The sequence below is a fragment of the Dipodomys merriami genome, unplaced genomic scaffold (assembly GCF_024711535.1).
Source record: "Dipodomys merriami isolate MVZ:Mamm:240054 unplaced genomic scaffold, mDipMer1.0.p SCAF_41, whole genome shotgun sequence".
Classification (NCBI taxonomy): domain Eukaryota; kingdom Metazoa; phylum Chordata; class Mammalia; order Rodentia; family Heteromyidae; genus Dipodomys; species Dipodomys merriami.
The window spans coordinates 10,591,487-10,613,756 of NW_027205715.1; the positions used below are offsets into that span (position 1 = coordinate 10,591,487).

The 22,270-nt window shown below is 46.1% G+C and overlaps 1 protein-coding gene across 6 annotated transcripts; it reads left to right on the forward strand.

The window, feature by feature from the left end:
* Positions 1-1,308: 1,308 nt before the first annotated feature.
* On the forward strand, positions 1,309-21,376 carry LOC138806979 (cocaine esterase-like). Of its 6 annotated transcripts, XM_069992497.1 has the most exons (13): positions 1,309-1,423; positions 3,338-3,542; positions 4,747-4,888; positions 5,478-5,611; positions 5,692-5,950; positions 6,368-6,466; positions 6,700-6,840; positions 6,932-7,003; positions 7,234-7,378; positions 7,733-7,870; positions 8,326-8,398; positions 18,551-18,629; positions 21,069-21,376. In XM_069992497.1, exons 1-12 carry the CDS (start codon positions 1,348-1,350, stop codon positions 18,597-18,599), a joined length of 1,533 nt encoding a protein of 510 aa, XP_069848598.1. In that variant the 5' UTR covers positions 1,309-1,347; the 3' UTR covers positions 18,600-18,629; positions 21,069-21,376. The 6 variants fall into 6 exon arrangements, with proteins under 6 accessions (XP_069848598.1, XP_069848602.1, XP_069848600.1 ...); XM_069992501.1 differs by lacking the exons at positions 18,551-18,629; positions 21,069-21,376 and adding an exon at positions 8,723-9,077 and having other exon boundaries at positions 1,311-1,423; XM_069992496.1 differs by lacking the exons at positions 18,551-18,629; positions 21,069-21,376 and adding an exon at positions 8,738-9,077 and having other exon boundaries at positions 1,312-1,423.
* The last annotated feature ends 894 nt before the right edge of the window (positions 21,377-22,270 follow it).

Sequence of the window (22,270 nt, forward strand, 5' to 3'; positions counted from 1 at the left end):
CTTTTTTCTAGAATTTTACTCTGATCTCAGCCACCATCAATGCCAGGGTGTCTGAATGATAGTGTGGGAAGGGGCAAGACATATAAGGATCTTTACTCAAGGGGCCTGCGGAAGTACCACAGCAGTGGTGCCCAGCTACAAAACACCTAGAATTAGGAAGAATGGTGGTAATGTCCTAGTTAACAAAAAAAAAAAAAAAGGCACTGAGCTTCAAGAAGCTTGGGTCCCTCAGCTGAACAACCCAGCTATTAATTGAGTCAGAATGAAGGGCAAAGAGACGTCTATTCAAGCAGAAGCTGGGACCATGGCTTGGGCCAGATGGGATTGCGTTGAAACCCCTGTATCCAAAAACAGGCCTTGCTAGTTGAGTAGAGGTCAAGTCAAGGAGAAGCAGTGGTCTCACCATGCTGGCTACTCAGACCTCAGTAACTGCAGTTACTCCCACAAAGGCTCGAAGAGGGAATGCAACATTGCTGAGCTCTGAGTGCCTCTCAGATGGTCTACAGAGCCAAAGATTGGGCTGTAGGGGGTGCTATAGACTACCTGGAGGTTGGATTTGACACCTTTTCTTTGGGAAGTCAGGGTGGGAGCCATTCCCACACCCAGGCTTACTTTCCTCCATCCACACAGCCCTTGGGATGTTTCAGAATCAATTGGTGACACCTTGCTTTCCCCAAGGCACCAGAGGCCTAGAGAGTTCTGCCTGGTTCCTGGCTGCAGCACCAGCAGGCTCTTATTCCATGATCTTCCAGAGAATAAGTGATTGGATCTCAGTGAGCAAGTGACAGCAGACCTTTGGAAGTGCCACAGTCACGTGTACATTTCAAAGAGCCAAAACTGGATGGGGAAGGGCAAACAGAGGCCCTAAGAACCCAAACTATAAGGCTTGAGGGACCCTTGAAGGGATCCAGTAAACTACAAGTCCTGAAGGCCAAGAGGAGCTCTCAGGATGAGGGGCACAGTTGCCTAGAAGAAGGACAGCAAGGGGCACTGTCTTCACTCAAACAATTTACTCCACCCCATCAAAGATAAACTCACTCAGTCTCTCTGGGGTACTGAGCATACTATTCCTCCAAAAAGCCCTGCTGCTCTCTCATCATCAGGGCTGTGAAGGAATGCAGTGGCTCTAGATCAGAGTTGTGTCTCCCTTTGTGGAAGGCAGATAAGAGAGGTGATCATGCTCTGCCTGCTGAACTCTCTCTCTTCCTATGATCTCTGCCTACTCAAGGCCACACTCCTACAACACCCACCTGGCACCTTGCCTACTTCCTTGTAGGTCCAAACTCCACCTCAGATGAAGCTTGATCCTTAGCAAATCTACCACAGACACAAGCCAGCAAGCAAACCATGTGGATGGACCGATCTTCTTCATGGTTGAGCACCGTGACCTGTGGTCTTCTGCTTCCCCTCCTCTTGGTCCGAGGTGAGAATTTTTTAAATTTAATTTAATTTAATTGAGCCACAGCGCCACTTCCGGTTTTCTGGTGGTTTATTGGAGATAAGAGTCTCATGGACTTTCCTGCCTAGGCTGGCTTTGAACTGCAATCCTTAGGACTCAGCCTCCTGAGTAGCTAGAATTATAGGCTTGAGCCACTGGCAGCCTTAAGGTGGGAATTCTTGAAGGTGTGATGGGAGCTAGAATCAGTTAAGCCACATTGTTCAGAGGTAAAGCCTGAGATTTGGACAGGCAAGCCTTCCAAAAGAAGGAGCTAGTGTGGTAACAAACAAGAGTATGGGAATTTTGCATTCCCAACAGGTCCAAAGCACCTAGTGTGGACCTGAAAAGCAGAGAGAGAAAGTGTTGGGCCTGCTGGTGCATGGGATAATGAGTAGACAGCTGAGTGAGGAGGACTGGGAAGAGCCAGGATGGGTGATCTGAGAACTGGGCCGCTGGGGATCGGACTTGTCCTCTCATGCTTCTAAGGACAATAGCGATATCTTCATGCAATCATTTATCCCTCCATTACAATGCCTTTGGTCCTTAGAAGCACGCAGGCACCCTCCACAGAGGTCCCCAGAAAGTTACTAGCTCTGGAGGTACACCATCCCCTGATTTAAAAAGAAGCTGAAATAAGAGGCATCTGAGGCCTGACAAAAGGGCAAAGATATGACTTGTTTTCCAGGGCAAAAAGCATGTGCTTTTTGTGATCTCCTAGCCCTTCTCAGGAACTTACATCAAAAGGGCCCAATACCTAGGTGTGTGTTTGAAACCCTCAATCCCATTCACCCCAAATTCTTGGAGAGGGCTCTAACAATATCCTCCAACACTCTTCCAACCAATCTGCTCAAAAGGGTCCCCCCTCACCTCACCCTCGGCCTACCACTGTCTGGCTCCTTCACCTGTCTGCTCTTGGCTAAATTCTGAGAGATCACCAAGTCCTTTCAGGTAGAAAGATCTGCCTGGACCTCCCTGATGACTCTCATTTAAAATAGGAATTACGCTTGCACTCACATAGAGTTGTCCTCACTATTCAGGGAGATAAAATCCAAAACCTCCTAGCATATACCAAAATGTGCAGATGCTCTTTTATAGAATCTAAGCATATATACTTTCTTTGTATGCGTGTGTTTTTCTTGTCAGCCATGGGGCTTGAACTCAGGGCCTGGGTGCTGTCCCTGAGTTCTTTTGCTCAAGACTAGTACTCTACTACTTTGAGCCACAGCTCCACTTCCAGTGATTAATTAGAGATAAGAGCCTCGTGAGTAGCTAGAATTATAGGTGTGAGTCACCGGCACTGGCACTAAGTATATATTCTTTAAATTAAAAAAAAAAACTCTAGATTACTTAGAGTGCTTAGACCAGTGTACATGCTATCTAGCAATACTATATTACTTAGGGAACAGCAAGAAAAAATTCTGTACATGATCAGAACAGTCTCCAAAATTTTTCTGAATATTTTCAATATAAGGATATTAGACTACCTGGCATAGAGGGCTAATGGCAATTAATGAGCCATAGGGGAATAAATGGATCTGAACTTTTTTTTATACCATCAATCCTGGCTTCTTCAAAACCATTGACTTCCTTAAGTCTTAAACACAGTGATCTGGGTTTTGTTTGTTTGTTTTTCTGTTGTTTTTTTTTTAGCATACACACAGAATTCACAACCTTCAACCTCATCCATAGGCACTAGGCAAAGTGTTCATTGCATATAAACAGAATTCAGAAGGACTGGGGAGGGAGGGCTGGTGTAACAGGTAAGAAGTATAGGAAGACATTGCAGATCAGAGGCCTTTGCCCGGCTGAGCTGTGAGTAGCAAGAAATAACAGGAGCCACAGTGTGAGTGGCAGCTGATGGGGCACACCCAACCCTCATATGTATCTCTCCATCCACAGGCCAGGACCGAGCCAGCCCCATCAGGACCACACACACCGGGCAGGTTCGGGGCAGCCTTGTCCATGTGAAGGACGCCAATGTGGCAGTGCACACCTTCCTGGGCATTCCCTTTGCCAAGCCACCTGTAGGCCCACTGCGGTTTGCCCCTCCTGAGCCCCCTGAACCATGGAGTGGTATGAGGGATGCCACCTCCTACCCAGCCATGTAAGTTCTCCCAGGAAGCCCAGGGATGCTGGAGTAGGACAGAGCTCTGGGTCAGACTGAGTGGTGCTTCCATCTGAAACTCACGGCCAGTTTCCCTTTGCATTGGGGAAATTTTCCGTGTGTTTTTTGCTTGCTTGCATGCATGCTTGCTAGTTCTGGGACTTGAACTCAGGGCCTCCAGATCTTGCTTCGCTTACTCTCTCAAGGCTAGTGCACTGTCACTTCAGTCACATCTCCACTACTGGCTTTTTTGCTCAGTAATAGAGTCAAGGATTTGTCTATACAAGCTGGCTTACAATTGCAATCGTCAGATCTCAGCCTCCTGAGTATCTAGTATATGGGTGAGCCACCAGCGCCAAGCATCATGTACATTCTTCTAATGGAAGTACTAAGGTTCAGAGGCTAGAACAACTTTGCCAGTCTCCATGTGGACAGTGTTATGGTAGATGCTCAAGAGAAGAGCAGAGACACACTTATACTCTAAGCAAGTGTTTTCTTCTGTCCAGGGAGGTGTCCCTATAAACACCTGTGACTCCAGCAGAGGATGCTGTAGGTCCCTGAAGAGGGCAAGAGTGGTGACTCTTTGGAAAAGCCAAGCATCACAATCACTGTGCCTACCCAAGGACCAGGTGCCATTGGCTAGGGAGCTAAATGGTGTGCATCCAGCTGTAGGAAGGGTAAGGCTTCCTGTCCTGGTTGGTCATCAGGAATACTCTACTACCCTAAGTATAACCATTCATTCATACTGCCCCTGTGTGGTGACAGCTTCACTGCTCCAGACCTGAATGGGCACTGGGGGAAGTGGTGAATATCAAGCCCTGCAGCTAATGTTTCCCATAGAAACTCTAGGAATTGACATTTCCCAGCCTCAGGAGTAGGATCCCAAGGCCCCCAACAACCTTGAGGAAGGCTTTGGGTAGGAAGGGACTTTAGATAAGGGTCATGTACCAGCAGGACATCAGAGAGTCTAAAGGTTGCTGGGAGCCAGTCCAGATCCAGGGTATGTCTTTGACACTGGACTGTCAGCTATTATGGTTGTAGGCATGGTGGTACATACCTATAATCTGAGTATTCTAGAGACTGAGGTAGGAAGATTGAAGTTAGAGATAAACCTGGGCCACAAGGAGGTTCTGGATCAGCCCATGCAGCTTGGTGAGCTCCTGACTGGAAGTACTAGTAAATATATAACTCGCATTGTTACCAGGTGCTTGCAAAATGCTGACACAATGAGAGAACTGGCTGTGACCTTGTTGAATCTGACCTTGCCTCACACTCCCGTGTCCGAGGACTGCCTGTACCTCAACATCTACTCACCTGCCCATGCGCATGAGGGCTCTAACCTGCCCGTGAGTGTTAGATCACGGTCAGCTGGGTGGGAAGACATTTCTTTCAGCATGATAATTAGCCTGGTCTCCACTACAGAGAGGACTCACTGTATGGATTTTCCTATCAGATCCAAGAAGGCCTTCTCATCCATGCTAGGCAGCTGACCCATGGGTGTGGGGACACAGGAGGAGATCGACTAAGTCAGAGGCTAGAGCCCTGAAGTTCACTGAGTACTCTCATTCAACACTTGTGCCCAGGGGACTGAATCAAGTACCTAGAGGATGTACTTTGAGTTTATCAAAAAGTCTAGGTACTGCTTATCTCTTGAGCCAGTACTGGTGAAGGATAAATAGATTTTCTTATAGGTTTATCAGGGAGACAGGCATTTTCTTCCAACTCAGTGGGGTGCTGAGACTTGTGAAGCCAAGCTTTGTTACATAGAGCAGACTAAAGGATCTTGAAGCTTCAGCCAAGGCAAAGACCATACCACCTGCTAGGGTGTGTCATAAGGGTAAATATACAGTAGTAAGACCGTGGATAGTATATGGAGTGGCCTAAAGAGGTTTGAGCTGTTTGGGAGCCACATAGCACCTGTTTGAATTGTCCCAGGTGATGGTGTGGATTCATAGTGGTGCACTCGTTATGGGCATGGCTTCCTTGTATGATGGATCCACGCTGGCAGCCACCGAGGATGTAATGGTGGTCACTATCCAGTACCGCCTGGGAGTCCTAGGTTTCTTCAGGTGAGCGAGGGATTGAGCTGGGCAATGGGGGACAAGCAGAGCTGGACAGCCCTGTGACCCTTGTCTCTGCCACTTCTCAGCACTGGAGACCAGCATGCCACTGGAAACTGGGGCTTCCTGGACCAGGTGGCCGCCCTACGCTGGGTCCAGCAGAATATCGCCCACTTTGGAGGCAACCCCAACCGTGTCACCATTTTTGGCCAGTCTGCAGGTGGCTCAAGTGTGTCCTCACATGTCATGTCCCCCATGTCCCAAGGACTCTTCCATGGGGCCATCATGGAGAGTGGGGTGGCCTTTTCTCCTTTCTTCATCTCCAGCTCCTCTGATGTGGTCTCCTCAGTGAGTACCCGCAATCATCCCTTGCCCAGACCTTCTGCTTCATCCTTCACTCTCAGATCCTCTGTTCTCTTTAGTAAAGAAACAAGCACCATGAAGGCACCTTGGGGGGATTTCCTTTGGCTTTGCGGAGGGCTCAGTGGTCAGCGTTCACACCTCTCTGCCTTACTGAGGCCACACATTTTCTGTGGCTAGAAAGCATGCTCCTAGAAGCTCTCATTATAGACAGAACCATGTAAACAGGGGAAACTGCTCCTTTGGCCAAAGCCTCTGAGCATCAGGGAAGTGGGAACAATTTCACTTCTGCAACCCCACACTCCATACCCTGGGAGATTTAGGAGCACTGCACCCATCTGGGTCTGGGCAAACCCTTTCTCCTGCCTGCAAGGATGAGGCAGCCCCTGCCTGGTTCCTTTCCAGATGGTGGCCAACCTGTCTGCCTGTGAGCAGGTGGATTCAGAGGCCCTGGTGCGCTGCCTGCGGGCCAAGAGTGAAGAGGAAATGCTGGCTATTACCAAGGTCAGTCTGAATGAGGTGGGCATGGGGAAGAGGCCAATGGGGAGCAGGGCAAAAGCGTAAATGGACTTTAAACTCACATAGACAGATGCTTCACCACTGCCATTAGGCAGTACTAGATAAGGAATTTTTAGTGTGGGTATTTGGAGATGATGCAGGAACAAGTTTAAGGAACTAATGAATATCTGAAATTTTCTAAGCTTCAACTTGTTCCTTGTCTTTGAATGTCCCCTCAGGCATTCAAGATGATCCCTGGTGTGGTCGATGGGACCTTCCTACCCAGGCATCCCAAGGAGCTGCTGGCCTCTGCTCACTTTCAACGTGTCCCCAGCATCATTGGTGTCAACACTGATGAGTTTGGCTGGGTTCTCCACAGAGTGAGGTCCATTCCATGTCCCTTTGCCTGGTGTTTGGTTACAGTTATAGCGTCAGGATCATTCAATCCAAGACTTTCCCCTTGCCTCCCAGGACATGAGCACCTCAAAAGAAATAGACAGAAAGACAATTCAGGCTATTCTACAAAACACGTTGGAAATCATGGTGAGAGTTATTGGATGGCAAACAATAAAAAAAAGTCACCCTAAATGCTTTGCCCTTGTGACATGCCCCAGGAATAATGGCTGAAATATACTTGTCTTTATGGATGAGGTAATCCCAGTCTTTGGCCATTTCCCTCTTTACCTTGTGCAATGCATGCCCTATTCCTCCATCCTGAGGCTACTTGCCTAGGTGTCTGCCTTACCTAACTCTTCCTTGTCCCTCTTGGCTAGATGTGGCCTGCTGAATATGGTGAACTGCTGATGGAGGAGTACTTAATAAACACTGAAGACCCCAAAATCATCCAAACTCGGTTCTGGGAGCTGATGGGAGATATCATCTTCGTGATACCTGCACTCCAAGCAGCGAGTTTTCAGTGTGAGTTTTTCTGTGATAGAGGCCTAACTGTCTGAGGACAGCTCAGACCTATGGGTATCCGATGAAACTAGTATTGCCCCACTCCAAACCAATTCTTTCCCAAGCCCCTGAGCCAAGATTTTGATGACCATCATCTCAGTAATTCCTATGAATTGGCAGCATCACTCCTGTTTTATTTATCCAAAAACACACAGCTAGAAAAGCCAACGCTATGATTGCACCATGAAGGCCCTTCCCACTAGGCCTGTTCTAGTCTGGAACTCCCTAGGCTTTGGACTTGTCAACAAGAAGGAAGCATGACAGTTGTTGGTGGGGAGGGTAAAGCATCATGTCACTCCCTGTCCACACGTCCAGGTTCCCATGCCCCTGTCTATTTCTACGAGTTCCAGCACAAGCCCCACTTCCTCAAGAACATCAAGCCACCTCAAGTGAAGGCAGACCATGGTGATGAGGTTCCCTTCATCTTTGGAAGCATCTTTAGTGGCAGGAAGGGTGAGTCTTCCTCAATGTCTAGGGACTGGAATGGGTTTCACTCTTGTTCCTAAGGGATGGTTGCCCTCATCTTCTAAATGAACATGCTGAAGCTCAAAGAGTAGACAGGGTCTTACAGTTTCAAGTGCTCCAAGAGGTTCACATCCAAGCCCCTTCCTACTCCAGGGCGTGCCTGCTCCAGTGCCCACAACCCCAGCACAGATACAGGCTCAGATGCGATGGTTCAAAACACTGAACCAGAGGAAAGAAGGGATTTGGGGGCCAGAAATGAGCATCATGTGGATTCAGCTTGCTGTTGGGAAGATTAATGGCAGGCTGAGCAATGGAAGAGCCTGGCTCTGAGTGGAGATGAAATGAAGGGGACCAGTCCTGTCAGGCTACAGGGTGGATGGAAAACTTAGAACATGACAGGGTGGTGGGTAGCTACCTCAGGATCCTTGTTGTCCTCTGGGCAGTTAACTTCACTGAAGAAGAGAAACTTCTGAGCAGGAGGATGATGAAGTACTGGGCCAACTTTGCTCGAAATGGGTGAGAATGCCCCCAACCCCACTTCCCCATGCTAAAGTCCACCTAGTGCTTTTCTTATCTGTAAGGGCCTCAGTAAGTTACACAAAAGCTGCATCTCTGATTCAAGAGAGGGCAGTCAGTATCCCTTACTCTGGCAAACTGGAATGCCTGGAAATATTGGCACTTGCTCTGTGAAGCATCAGGTGAAGCAGCCACGCATGAGAGATCCTTGTGATGAGGCCCCTCCTCATCACCCCTCTGCTATGCTACTCCCCTTGATCCCAAGCAGATGATTGGATCTAGGCTCCCAAGGACTTAGAATGACCCTCACTGCCCTGCTGGGAGGGTGTGTGTCCACAGGAATCCCAACAGCGAGGACCTGATACATTGGCCCCTGTTTGATGAGAACAAGCAGTACCTACAGCTGGGCATCCATCCTGCCGTAGGCCAGGCCCTGAAGGCCTCCAGGCTGAAGTTCTGGACCAAGCTCCAGGAGCTGGAAGAGGCTGAGAAGAAGCACACAGAGCTGTAGGGAGGGATAACTGGGAGAGGTGGGCTTGAAGGCAGGTGCAATCAATAGGAGGTGCTCACACACCTACCAAGGAGCAATAGTTAACTCAACCGTTTGCTGAACCACTTGTCCCTTCTTCATTTGTCCATTTAGCCAACATGTATAAAGAACCCCCTGAATAATGCTTGTTCCAAGCCTGTCAAGGGTCATTTATTTGATTGTTCCATTGTGGTGGTGGTGGTGGTTGTGGTATCAGAAACAAGAGTTTCTGCTTGCTAGTCAGGTGCTCTTCATTTCACCTATGATCCCAACCCTTGTGTTTTTGTTTTTGAGATAGAGTCTCCCCAGTTTGGGTTTGTCTAGATCATATCTCCCAAATGGCTGGTATTTCAGGCATGCACTGCTACATTCAGTAAATGGATGCCCTTTCCTCCACATCCCATTGTGCTTGGCTCCCTTCCATCCTTCCCCCTCATCTCTCCCACCCTTTCTCCTCTCCATCAATCCTTCCATACCCTCTCCAGATTGAGAAATGGGTTTTTGTTGTTTTTGGTTTTGTCTTGAGAATGTTGTCCCTACAAGTTATCAGAATCCGGGGGCTGGGAAGGTGGCTCAGTGGTAGAGCGCTTGCCTTGCATGCTCAAGGCCCTGGGTTCGATTCCTCAGCACCACATAAGCAAAAAAAAGAAAAATGCCGGAAGTGGTGCTGTGACTCTAGTGGTAGAGCGCTAGCCTTGAGCTGAAGAGCTTAGGGACAGCGCCCAGGCCCAGAGTTCAGGCCCCACAACCGGACCCAAAAACAAAAAAACAAAGCTATCAGAATCCTACATCAGCTTCTCAGAAATCCCTCACATTCTTATACCTGCAAGCGCCATTAGAGAACCTGGACAAAAGAAGGCCTAGGGTCTCCATCCATTCCAGCTGCTAAAACAAATATATCAAAAGCCAGCTAGTTTATACAAAATGGAAGCGTATTGCTCTCCATTTTAGACAGTGGGAAGTCCAGAATCAAGGTGACACAAGCTCTCTGTTAAGAGCTTGCTATCTGGTTCATAGATGGCACCTTATTATGGGCATTCAGGTGGCAAAAAGGGAAAATAAGCTCCCTTGGTCCTCTTATATGGATGTGAACATTGCCTTTTTGTCCATACTTAGACACCAGGTAGAGACAAAGACACTGTAAGGCCTGGGCTGAGAGACTGGGCAAAGGTCAGAGACTCCCTTGGAGGGCATAGAACTCATGTACAATAAATACTTCACTATGTCCTGAGAGCTCGTTGAGCTCCTGTTGAGGATATGTTCTGTGTGGTGTTAGTTCCACTGATGCAGAGGAATCTTCCCCAAAGGGGCTCCCAGAGTACATTTTAGATTTTCAGTAGTGATCTTCCTTTTTAATAGCCTTATTGTTTACAATTAAGTTTGTAATTTAGATTCACCCATTCACCTGCCTCGTTTGGCAAATAGTCTGAGTGAATGTCAAAAATGTTACCATGTTTGATTCATCTCAAAGCAGATCCTTGAACCCAGCCCAGGCAGATAAATCCATAAGACTCTCATCTCCAGAGAGGGTTCTAGATATCTTGGAGGGGCTGCAAGAAGCCAGATGTCACTTAGGAAGAGGCCAAAAGTGGCAGGGAAGAGTCACCACCTCATGGTCTATTTATTCAACCTTTGCTCGCTCAGCTCCACCTCCTGCCAAGCCCACTTTTCCCAGCCTTACCCCACCTTGCTGATTAGGTGGTGAGTGAAGACTAGATCTGTGAGAGACTGGAAGAAGGGAAAGTAGAGACACAATAGCATCTGTTTGCTTAGCTATAAACAAGATATAAAAACGGGACAAGAGCTACAGGGCAATGGGCAGTGTGGTGATAGCTGATGAGAGAGGTACAGAAGAAGTTGGAGGTACCAAAGAGACATCCTGCAGGCTGTGGTGGGCTCAGATATGGGGCTATGATGAGGGAAACAGGAAGAATAGGAGTCTGAAATTTTGTAGGCACATGTTCTTCAATACCAAACCACCTTCATTTGACCTTGGTAGTGACTGCCTCTTTAAAGTTTCTGTTCAAAGCTGGGCCGGGGTTTATGCCTATAATCCAGCCATTTGGGGAAAAAACTGGGAAGATCGCAGTTCAAGTAGAGCCCACACAAAAAGTTAACAAGGCACCAATCTCAACAAACTAGCCGGTGGTATGTGCCTGGGATCCCAGCTAAGGAGGACACCAAAGGTAGGATCGTCACAGTCTGAGGATAGTCTGGACAAAAAGACCTAAAAAAAAAAATAACTAAAGCAAAAGAAATGACTGAAGAATGTAGCTCAAGTGGTACAGCACATGCCTAGTCAGCATGAGACTTAAGTTCAAACCTCAGTATAACCAAAAATAAAAGCTAGATGCTAAATACATAGATGCTAAGTGGAGATAGATAGATAGATAGATAGATAGATAGATAGATAGATAGATAGATAGATAGATAGATAGATAGATAGATAGATAGATAGGCAGGCAGGCAGGCAGGCACAGGTGGCTTGTGCCTGCAATACTAATTACTCAAGAGACTGAAGTCTGAAGATTGAGGTTCAAAGCCAGCTCAGGCAAAAAAAAAAAAAAAAGCCTGTAATATTCTTATCTCCAATTACAGAAAAAAGCCAAAAATGAAGCTGTGGCTCAATTGAAAGAGTGCCAGCCTTGAGTAATAAAGCTAAGGGAGAATGCTCTGGCCCTGAGATCAAGCAGTACCACCACACACACTAGATGAGAGAGAGAGAGAGAGAGAGAGAGAGAGAGAGAATTAAATTTTCTACTCAATGGAGAAAAGCCTTATGGCATCTCAGAAATTCTAGAGGAGCCAGGCACTGGTGGCTCATGTCTGTAATCCTACCTACTCAGGAGGCTGAGATCTGAGGATTGTTGTTTGAAGCCAGCCTAGACAGGAAAGTCAACAGCATGAAGTGGAAGTGTGTCTCAAGTGGTAGAGCACTAGCCTTGAGGACAAAAACTTAACAGACAGCACCTAGGCCCTGAGTTCAAGCCCCAGGACTGGAAAAAAGAAAGGAAGGAAGGAAGGAAGGAAGGAAGGAAGGAAGGAAGGAAGGAAGGAAGGAAGGAAGGAAGGAAGGAAGGAAAAAGGAATTCTGGAAAATGTTTACCCCTCCTATCATTAACCAAGAGACTAGTTCTTCTTTGTTTGAAGGAGTAGGTGAGGCTGCTCTCTGTAGGGTCCTGGGACAAAGCCACCTGCCAAGTTCCTGGAGACACCCTCCACAGCTCTCAGCTGTGGTTCAAGCTGGCCAAGCACCCAGTAGACCTCAGTGGACCATTATGTAGTAGGCTTTCAGAAAGCAAATATTATAAGGTTATATTAGCTTTCCTCAAGATTTCAAAGAAAATTCTTTGAGGCCAGACAGAAGTTTGCTACAGGGTCAAAGTCCCTGCAGAATCCCTCAATAGAGCAATACCTAATAGAGCCAGAACAAAGACCCCAGAAAGGCAGGGGAAAAAAACCAGCAGCAGACCACATCAAGTTTCGAAAGCTGCAGATTACACTGTGCAGTCCAGAAGAGTAACCACAGGTACCAGCCAAGCAACAGGCCTGGGACCTACTCCAGGTACTTGACTTGAGATTTAAGGTCTACGACCTTCCCTTCTGGGTTTCAGCCTTGCTTTGGGTCCAGTTCACCATTGTGTCTTATAAGTAAGTACTTGTTTTTTAGTGGGTGGATATTTATTTGCTTTTTAATTGTGTGTGTGTGTGTGTGTGTGTGTGTGTGTGTATGTGTGTGTGTGTGTGTGTGCCAGTGCTCTGTCCCCGACCTTCTTTTGCTAAAGGCTAGTTCTCTACTTCTTGAGCCATAGCTCCACTTCCAGCTTTTTTTTGGGGGGGTGGGGGGGAGGGTAAGTCCTGGTACTTGTATTCAGAGCCTGGGCACTGTCCCTGAGCTTCTTTTGCTCAAGGCTAGCACTCTACCACTTGAGCCACAAAACCACTTCCAGCTTTTTCTGTTTATGTGGTACTGAGGAACCAAACCCAGGGCTTCATGCATGTTAAGCAAGCACTCTGCCACTAAACCACATTCCCAGCCCTCCAGATTCTTTTTTTTTTTTTGATTGGTCATTGGGCTTGAACTCTGGGCTTGAGTGCTGTCTCTCAGCTCTTCAGCTCAAGGCTAGAACTCTACCACTTGAGCTACAGTGCCACTTCTAGTTTTCTGGTGGTTTATTGGAGATAAGAGTTTCATGGACTTTCCTGCCCAGGCTGGCTTTGAACTGCGATCCTCAGATCTCAGCCTCCTGAGTAGCTAGGATTACACAAGTGAGTCACTGGTACAAGGCCTGTTTTTTTTTTTTTTTAACACTTTTACAGGAGTTCAGAACTGAGCGAATTTGCTTTGATTCTTGGAGGAGGCTTTGGACTTGGACTTTGAGTAATATAGGAACAAGCTGAGACTTTGGGACTAGTGTGGATGGAGTGAGTACATTTTGAACTGTGAGGGCATGAACCTTGGGGTCAGTGTTGGAATGCCATGGTTCAACTGTTGTTTCTCCCCTCAAAGGTTCATGTGGTGAAAGCTTAGGCTGTAATGTGGCAATGGCTTTAGGAGTAAAAGCTGGTATGATTAGGTCATTAAGGGCATGTTCTTGGCAAGGATTGGGGTTCCAATGACTGAAAATTCCTATTTTATTTTTTCTGGTCAAGGGCCTTGAACTCTGGGCCTGGGTGCTGTCCCTCAGCTCTTCAGCTCAAGGCTAGCACTCTACTACTTGAGCCACAGTGCCACTTGCGGTTTTCTGAGTGGTTTATTGAAGATAAGAGTCTCACGGACTTTCCTGCCCAGGCTGGCTTTGAACTGTGATCCTCAGATCTCAGCTTCCTGAGTAGCTAGGATTACAGGCATGAGCCACCGGCTCCCAGCTTTAAATTCCTACTTTTCGAGATGGGATCTTTGTCTCCTGTACACATCCCTACTGTCCACCAAGAGCTCCTTATCAGGGCCCTCCTGAGTAGGTATCATGGCTTTGAGTCTCCAGAATCCTGAGCTGTGGCTCAAAGTGGTAGAGCTCTCCAGCCTTGAGCAAAAGTGCTCATGGATAGTACCCAGGCAAGTGAGTTCAAGCCCTATGACAAAAAAAAAAAAAAAAAAACAGCCTCCCTCAAATGGACTAATACCCATACAGGAGAATACTACTTAGCCATTATTAATATGAATACATACTACAACTTGGACGAACTTGGGAAACATGCTAATTGAAAGAAGCCAGAATCACTCATCATATGATTTGGGGATAGAAGGTAGTTGTACTAGGGGTTGAATTCATGTTCTGTACTTACCAGGCAGTCATTCTACCACTTGAGCTATTCCGTCAGTTCTTTTTTTACAATGGTTATTTTTGAGATAGAGTTTCTCTGTATTCTTTGAGCCAAACCTGGACTTCAGTTCTATTTGTGCTTCTCTGTATCTAGGATAACAGGCATGCACCACACACCCAGTCATTGGTCAAGATGGAAAGTCACAAGCTTTTTGGGGGAGGGATGGGAGCAAAAATGGGAATCCCCAATATCTTTCTTCCAAGTAGCTAGGAATACAGGCTTGAATTGCCATGCCCAACTATATAAATCTTTTTTACATAATATATATGGAATAGGTAAATCCAGGGAATTAAAAACAAATTGGCAATGACTACATAAAATAAAAAGTGATTACTTCTTAGTATTTACAGAGTGTTTTGATGGGGTGGTTAAAGAGTTTTGTATTAAGGAGACGTGGTAGTTACACAAGATTGAAAATGAACTATGCCCCTTATAATGATTACCAGTATGTCAAATGAATTTCACCTCAACTTTGTACGTGTGGGTGTGTGGATGTGTCAGACATAGACTTGAAATCAGGGCCTGGGCACTGTCCCTGAGCGTTTGTGCTCAAGGTTAGTGAGTTCTCTACCACTTGAGCCACAGCTCTCCTTCCTGGGGTTTGTTTGTTTGTTGGGTTTTTTTGATGGCTAATTTGAGATAAGACTCTCACAAACTTTCCTCTTTCCTGCCCAGGCTGGTTTTGAACTGTGATACTCAGGTCTCAGCCTCCTGAGTAGTTCGGGTTATAGGCATGAGCCACAGCACCCAGCTCATTTCAACATATTTTTTTATTAAGCAATTGTACCAAGAGGTTCCGATTGCATGTTAGATTATGAGTTTTTAAAAAAATGTTTCTTGGTAAATGTCACCCGTTCCATTATTCTCCCCCATTATACTCCCTCCCATTTCTACCCTCAAATTATGTAGTTCAATTTTTATTTTTCATTTTTGCCAGTCATTGAAGTATTGACCACTACCCCATTTTCCCAGGTACATACAGATGCCAGGCAAGCCCCCAAAGGTATGTGCAGACTGCCTGACACAGGCGGGAAAATCCAACCTGAGCCTAACTGTAAATATTCCATTGTAGGCCTAGCCTATAAGGCTCTGAGGCTGAGCCAGGAAAGGGTTAAGAGGTTGGAAAACAGAACTGGACCCTGTGAAGGTCAAACCATCTAGACAAGACAAGCTGTTTGAACATTTAAAAAGGCTTGAGACCTTAGATAAGGGATTCTTTGCCCATACCTGTAGTCACCACCACCCCCATCCTCTGTCTCCTTGCTCAGACTTCATAAAACCTTTGACTCTTTCCTCCCACCCCACCCCCTCACCCCCTGGACACAATTTCCAAGGCTGTGGAAAGGCTGTACCACTTGTGGTTCCTCTATAAACAGTCCTAGCCTGTAGAAGATTGAGTCCGGCCTGTTTCCTTCCTTTCTCCTCCATTTTCCTAACAGTCATGAGGCTTTTATTCTGGGCCTTGACACTGTCCCTGAGCTTTTGTGCTTATGGGTAGCATTCTACCACTTGAGCCACAACTACACTTCCAGTGGGTTTTTTGTTTGGTTTGGTTTGGTTTGGTTTTGTAGTTTAGTGAAGATAAGAGACTCATGGACTTTCCTGTACAGGCTGGCTTCAAACCATGATCCTTAGATCTGAGCATCCCGAATAGCTAGGATTACAGGTGTGAGCCACCAGCACCAGGCTCTGTAGTTGAATTTTTACATAATGTACATAAAATAGAATGACTGCCTTTGCTCACCATCAAAGTTCAAGCACTTCCCAGGCAAGTAAGACTAGGCACCAGCTCATTCTGGGTGGCGTTCCGAAGCCATTTGCCATCCCTCCCTCAAGTCAGTAATGGGAGTATCTTAAGGGAAGCACACGGGGTATCATAGAAGTTGCTAAATCAGGAGAAGTAGGATTTGAACAGGCTTTCTTCATGGCAAGGTCCATCTCATTTCACAAGCTCCTATTTGGACCTCTTCCCCTGGGAAGCCTTCCCTGCCTTTCTGGGTCATGTGTGTCCATTAGCTCACAACCTTCTATGGAATCATGCCTTCTCTTTCTCTCCCACAGTCAGACCAAGGTTCTGGCTGCTGCTGAGTTTATCAAGTTTGTTCCTGGGGGCAGATACATCCTGGGAAATCTATTTAGGGCAGGGAGACGAGGCATGGAACCAGAGGGGCTCTGAGTCTGTCACTCTTCTGCTCAAAATATCCCATTTCTGTCCCCCTTAGGACATGTTCAGGATCCCCCCAAACCCTTCCTGCTACCAGGGAAGTTTGTCCTTATGAGCTGGTAGAAGGCCTGACATGAAAAAAAAAATCCCTATCTGTGCTTCCCAAAGGTATGGGGACAGAGATGTAAACCAGTCAGACCTGAAAGACAGAGCTGAAGGACAAGCAGAGGTCAGTCGAGGTACTGGAGAGAATAATAGACTAGGGGCAAAAGAAGCAAGGGGAAAGGACACAGCAGCAGGAGTAAGGGCAGGGAGGATGAGACAGGGCTGAGGAAATCAGTATGGATGGTATGGATGGCTGAAGGGATCAGCAGAGATCAAACTGCGAAGGACTTGTGGGCTATAATGGGAGCATGGGCTTTGTGGGCAGGATGGCCCTGGAGAGGTTCCAATCATGGATGCAGTAACAGATGTGTGGGGTGGAAGAGGGTGTGGTAGACAGAGGGAGGGGCAGAGAGAAGACAACAGGGACACTGTAGCTGAGAATTCCAAGCCTCTTGTCTCTTTATTGTTTCTTCCCAGGACCATTGTCCCTAAAATTCACTGAGCACCCCTTCCAGGGTATCCTGGACTTTCTGATGTCCATGCCCCCAAGGATCTAGCAGGCCACAGACTCAGAAAGAAGTGGCTCTACAGGTCAAAGACTGGTGAATCCAGGGAACCTCCATGTCCCAGGAAGAATTGTTCAGGTGTGTGTGCACCAGGGGGCGCTGCAGAACCAAAGCTCTGCACACATGGAGAGATGATTCTGCTACAAGGCACAAGCCTATACAAGCCTTTACAAATCCAAAGCCAAGCTTAGTCATATACCCCTCAGCCTCAGACACACACAAGCTCACAGATAGGGCTCCAGTTCAGTTCCACCATTTCCTGGATGTATATCTGGACAAATTCTTTATCTTCTATGTTACTCAGTATTGTGTAAAATGAGGATCACAATAGTGACTCTCTCTCTCTCTCTCTCTCTCTCTCTCTCTCTCTCTCTCTCTCTCTCTCTCTCTCTCGCTCACTCGCTCGCTCTTGCTCTTCTTTCTCTCTCTCTCCTTCATTCTCTCTCTCCCCATCCCCCATAGGTCTTCCTGAGCATTTAAGAGCTATTTGGTTATAAAGGATTTAGAATAGTATCTAGCACACAGCAAACAGTCAACAAATGCTGCCTAGAGATTGGAACAGAGTCCAGACCCACTGAAAAACAAATCTCCTAGTTCCATAAGAGGTGCTTAAGGCTGCTTTTACCAGGCCCATGAATTGAATAAAATCAGAAACAAGCTTGAAATCTCTGCCTCCATTTTGTATGTCACTCTGCTCTAAGTCACTTCATTTTTTTCTGCAGTCACTTTACTATCACCTTGGAATCCGGGAAGAATAGGACTGATATGTAATATTTTTTATGACTTTAAGACTAGGGACCCAAGCCCAGCACTCACACCTGTAATCCTAGCTACTCAGGAGGCTGAGATCTGAAGACTGGGGTTCAAAGCCAGCCCAAGCAAGAAAAGTCTGTGAGACTCTTATCTCCAATTAAACACCAGAAAACTCCAAGTGGTACTGTGGCTCAAGTGCTAGAGCATTTGCCTTGAACTGAAGAGCTCAGGGACAGCACCCAGGCCCAGTGTTCAAGACCCACAACCAACCAAAAAAAAAAAAAAAAAAAAAGACAACTAGGGGTCCAAACTACCACTAAGAAGCGTAAGAGTCTCCTTAGGGCAGACCATTGGCCAGACAATGGGTAGTTAGGTTCTTTTTTTCCTTTTCTGGGACCAGTACTTGAACTCAGGGCCTGTGCCTCCAGCCCCCAAAAGCTTGTTTAAACTGATCTGTGAAGACAAGAAAATGACTTTCCCCAAACTTTCCAGGAATAAGGACTGATCAACTAGGCCCAAGTGATGACTAGGACTCTTTTATTGTGCATACCTTTTGCTCCCTGCCCTAGTTCCCAGTCTATTTAGGTCTGTACCAAAGATGGCTGAAGATGTGTGGACTGGGATAGTTTGCTATCTTCCCATGGCATGCCTGTACCATGTAATCAATGTCTTTCTTTGCCCTTCATCCTATTTCTTTATTTGGCTTATAGAGATAGTTGGCCAGATCTAAAATGTGGAACTTCTGGCGTTTGGGTCTGAGACCTAAAACTCTCAAAATACCATTCAAAGGTAAGAGAAATGGTGAGAGGGCTGATGGCTTATGTCTATAATCCTAGCTATTCAGGAGGCTGACATCTGTGAATCTTGGTTTAAATCCAGCCCAGACAGACAAATCCAAGAGATTCATATCTCCAATTAACCAGCAAAAAGCTAGAATTGGAGAGGGTGGCTCAAGTAGTATAGCACTAAGCAAAAAAAGCCAAGCAAGAACTCAAGGCTCTGAGTTCAAGCCCCAGTACTGAAAGGGGTGGGAAGAGATGGGAGAACTTGGAAAAGGGAATGTTGGAGCTGCCATTGTAGTTTTTTAAATATTTTTATTATCTTTAAGTAGTTGTACAAAAGAGTTGTCATGCCACAGAACAGTTTGCCATGTAATTTTAGCACGAGCCTCTGCTACCTAAAAATAACTTTGAAGCTTGCAGCTGCCCAGAAGAGCTAATGGGTAGATCACTGACCTGTTTTGGAGCTAGGCTGAGTGCCATGTAGGAGCCCCCAGCCTTCACTGCGAATCTTAGGGTAGCTGTATTCTAACACACATACACACACACACACACACACACACACACACACACACACACACACGACAGCTTTATTAGATCTGCCACATCTCTCCTCCATGCTCATTTCCTAGTTCCTAGCCCAGTTTGTCCAGACTCTAGGAAGACTATGCAACTACAGAAAGAAACTTGGCAGGGGATACCAGCTCTACTTCCTCTTCTGTCCTAGGGCAGATGTGGATGTCCTAAAATGATGGTCCAGCCATTTGCCCCCAAAGAAAGCAAACAGAAGTAATTATGACAAGACAGAATTCTTTTTTTTTTTTTTTTTGGTCGGTCATGGGGCTTGAACTCAGGGCCTAGGTACTGTCTCAGAGCTTTTTGGCTCAAGGCTAGCACTCTACCACTTTGAGCCACAGCTCTACTTCCAGTTTTCTGGTGTTTAGAGATAGGAGTCTCATGGACTTCTTACTGGGGCTGACTTCCAACTGTGATCCTCAGATCTCAGCCTTCTAAGTAGCTAGGATTACAGGTCTGAGTTACCAGCACCTAGTGACAGGACAGGATTCTATCAGCATCACCATACAACCTTAGGAAGAGGGAAAGGAAGCACTTCAGCCCTTCTTGAATATGCTCACCTGGTTTATATATAGCAAGAATTAGGGCAGGGAGTGAGAAGTCTGGATAATGAAGCAGTCTTGGTCAAAGTGTGGTCTGATTGATAGTTATCTCAGTTCTGGTTCTTCTAGTGGCACCATCAAGAAGGAAGAAGTCTTTGTCTTCATCCCTTGAAGAGACAAACTGGTTGCCAAATGGTTGTCTTGGAGGTGATGTTGTCATGGGGTGATCTGGTTCTGATGTTGTCAGATGCCAAAGTGACTCAGCCCAGGTGCAAGCCTTCAGAATGGATGTAGCTAAGGGACAGGGCCCAAGACCTGAGTTCAAGCACCACAACTGGCATAAACACACACACACACACACACACACACACACACACACACACACACACACACACACACACACACACACGCCTACAAAAAAAGGTGACTCCAGTTTAGGACAAAACTGGAGACTTCCAAGTGTCTCTTGAAGAGTTTAGGACAATAAGGCCAACAATAAAATGTCTTAGTCACTCATTTCTGTGACTGGCCTTGAAAGAGGATGAGAGAGGTTAGGAATCCCCAGTTTTAGACAGATCCTTCTGGATTGATTCACATGCCTACGTGAAGAGTTAAGCAAGAGTCTGACTCAAAGTGGTTTGGGGTTTTTTTTTAAATGGTAGGAAAGTTCATTAGGAAAGGAACATTCTTTCAACAGACTGAAAATGGGTCATCTCTAGGATGAGAATAACAGTGATTTTTTTTTTTTACCCCAGCACATTTTTTAAAAATTGAAGTATAAAGGTTCAGAGAATCAGTCGCTCTTCAAGATCAGTCCATGGGATATTCACTGAAAAGTTGGGGGGGGGATTTAATAAATTATATTTGTCCTCCAAAGTTGGTTTACTGGCCTGAGCAGTAAGTTAAAAACAATTGTTGCAGGAACTGTGCATTGACTTACCCTAGGTCTTCATTAAGGAGGCCTCTGATAATCCTTAGGCAGATAAGAATATGCAAAAAAAAAAAAGCCCCACATTTTATGGAGTAAGTTGGTAGAGTACTAACCAACAAATGAAAGTATTAGATACCAAGTTCAAATCCTGGTCTCAGATTGAAAAAAAAAAACATTTTATGACCTTCCACAGACATTGGTGTGACCACTAACTGTGACTCATATTTAGGCTGGTGGGAAAGTTTAGTGACAATGTTCTCTGAGACCATGTTATCTTCTAAGAAGCAATTGAAAAGGTACTTTTGTTGGACCCGTAAATTAACTAAAAATAGGACAAAAGCTGAGCATCCACCACCCCATTTTCATTTTTGCCCTTTACTTTATTTCCTCTTGCCGTCAGTTTACAACCACAGTGGGCTCCAGGAAATACAAGATTCACCTAGAAGCATCTTATCACAAAAGGCAAACTTCCCTCAGATAAGCCTTTTATCATCTTGAAGAGATCAGCCAAAAACTACAAATTACCCACAAGCCTTCAGAGACTGGTCAACCAGGCCACACCTCTGAACCTGTGACTTGGGCTTTCTTTAACTATGAATATATTCTTCACCTCAATGCTCCCTATTTAACATGAGACCAGTATTTGTACCCCTCAAAGATAACAGTAGATGTACTGAAGTGTTGTCTTCCCGTGGCTGCCATGCAATAAATCTCCTTTCTCTGTCCTTCACTATTTCTCTTTATTTGATACATGGCTTCAAATTGGGCCAAATTCTCATGAGGACTGGCTCAGGTCTAGGTTGTGGGCTCTGCCCTGGGGCAAGTAGCCAAGGAAGAGCCAGAGAGAGCCAAGCTAGGGCCCAGCACTGGGGGTCTCCCTGCTGTGTGGTAATGAAACCTGAGTTTCAGACCTCACACCCTAACTCTATGAATTCCACTTGTCAGATCTGGCCACTCACTGCTCAACATCAAATAAAGAGATATGGTGAAGGGCAGAAGAAGGAGATGTATTATGTGGCTGGCATACCATGGAAGACAGCCCATCTTCAGGATGCAAACATGAGCTAGCTTTGAAGCTTGATCCTCAGATCTCAGCTTCCTGAGTAGCTAGGATTATAGGCATGAGCCACCACAATATACATTCTTTTATTCCAATCTTAATTACTAATATTGACTTTGATCACACCATATACTTCACAATAATGCAGAGGTTACAGGCTATCTAGGAAAGCATGAAAGCTGTCACATGGTTTAAACAGGCCTTGCCTAAGGCAAGATGCTAAGAGTCACTGCAGGTGGCAAGCTGTCAGCCAGATATTAATGAGTGTTGTAAAAAACACTGGTTGAAGGTGCAAACTGATTTCAGGCTGAGTTGAGTCTAGGAGTAGAAAAGATTTTCGGGCTTGTAGGCTGCAGGATAGCAATTCCAGTGGGTCACATCAAGCTGAGGGATGGAGCTGAGTTAAAGACCCAGCTGATCTGATGACCAGTGGATGTGTTCCATACCCTAGTACAATGTGTCTCTATGTTTATACAATTCAGGTAAGATTCTTGTATAACTCACTGGATCTCACCCAATCCATGGGCCTGGTTTCTCTGATA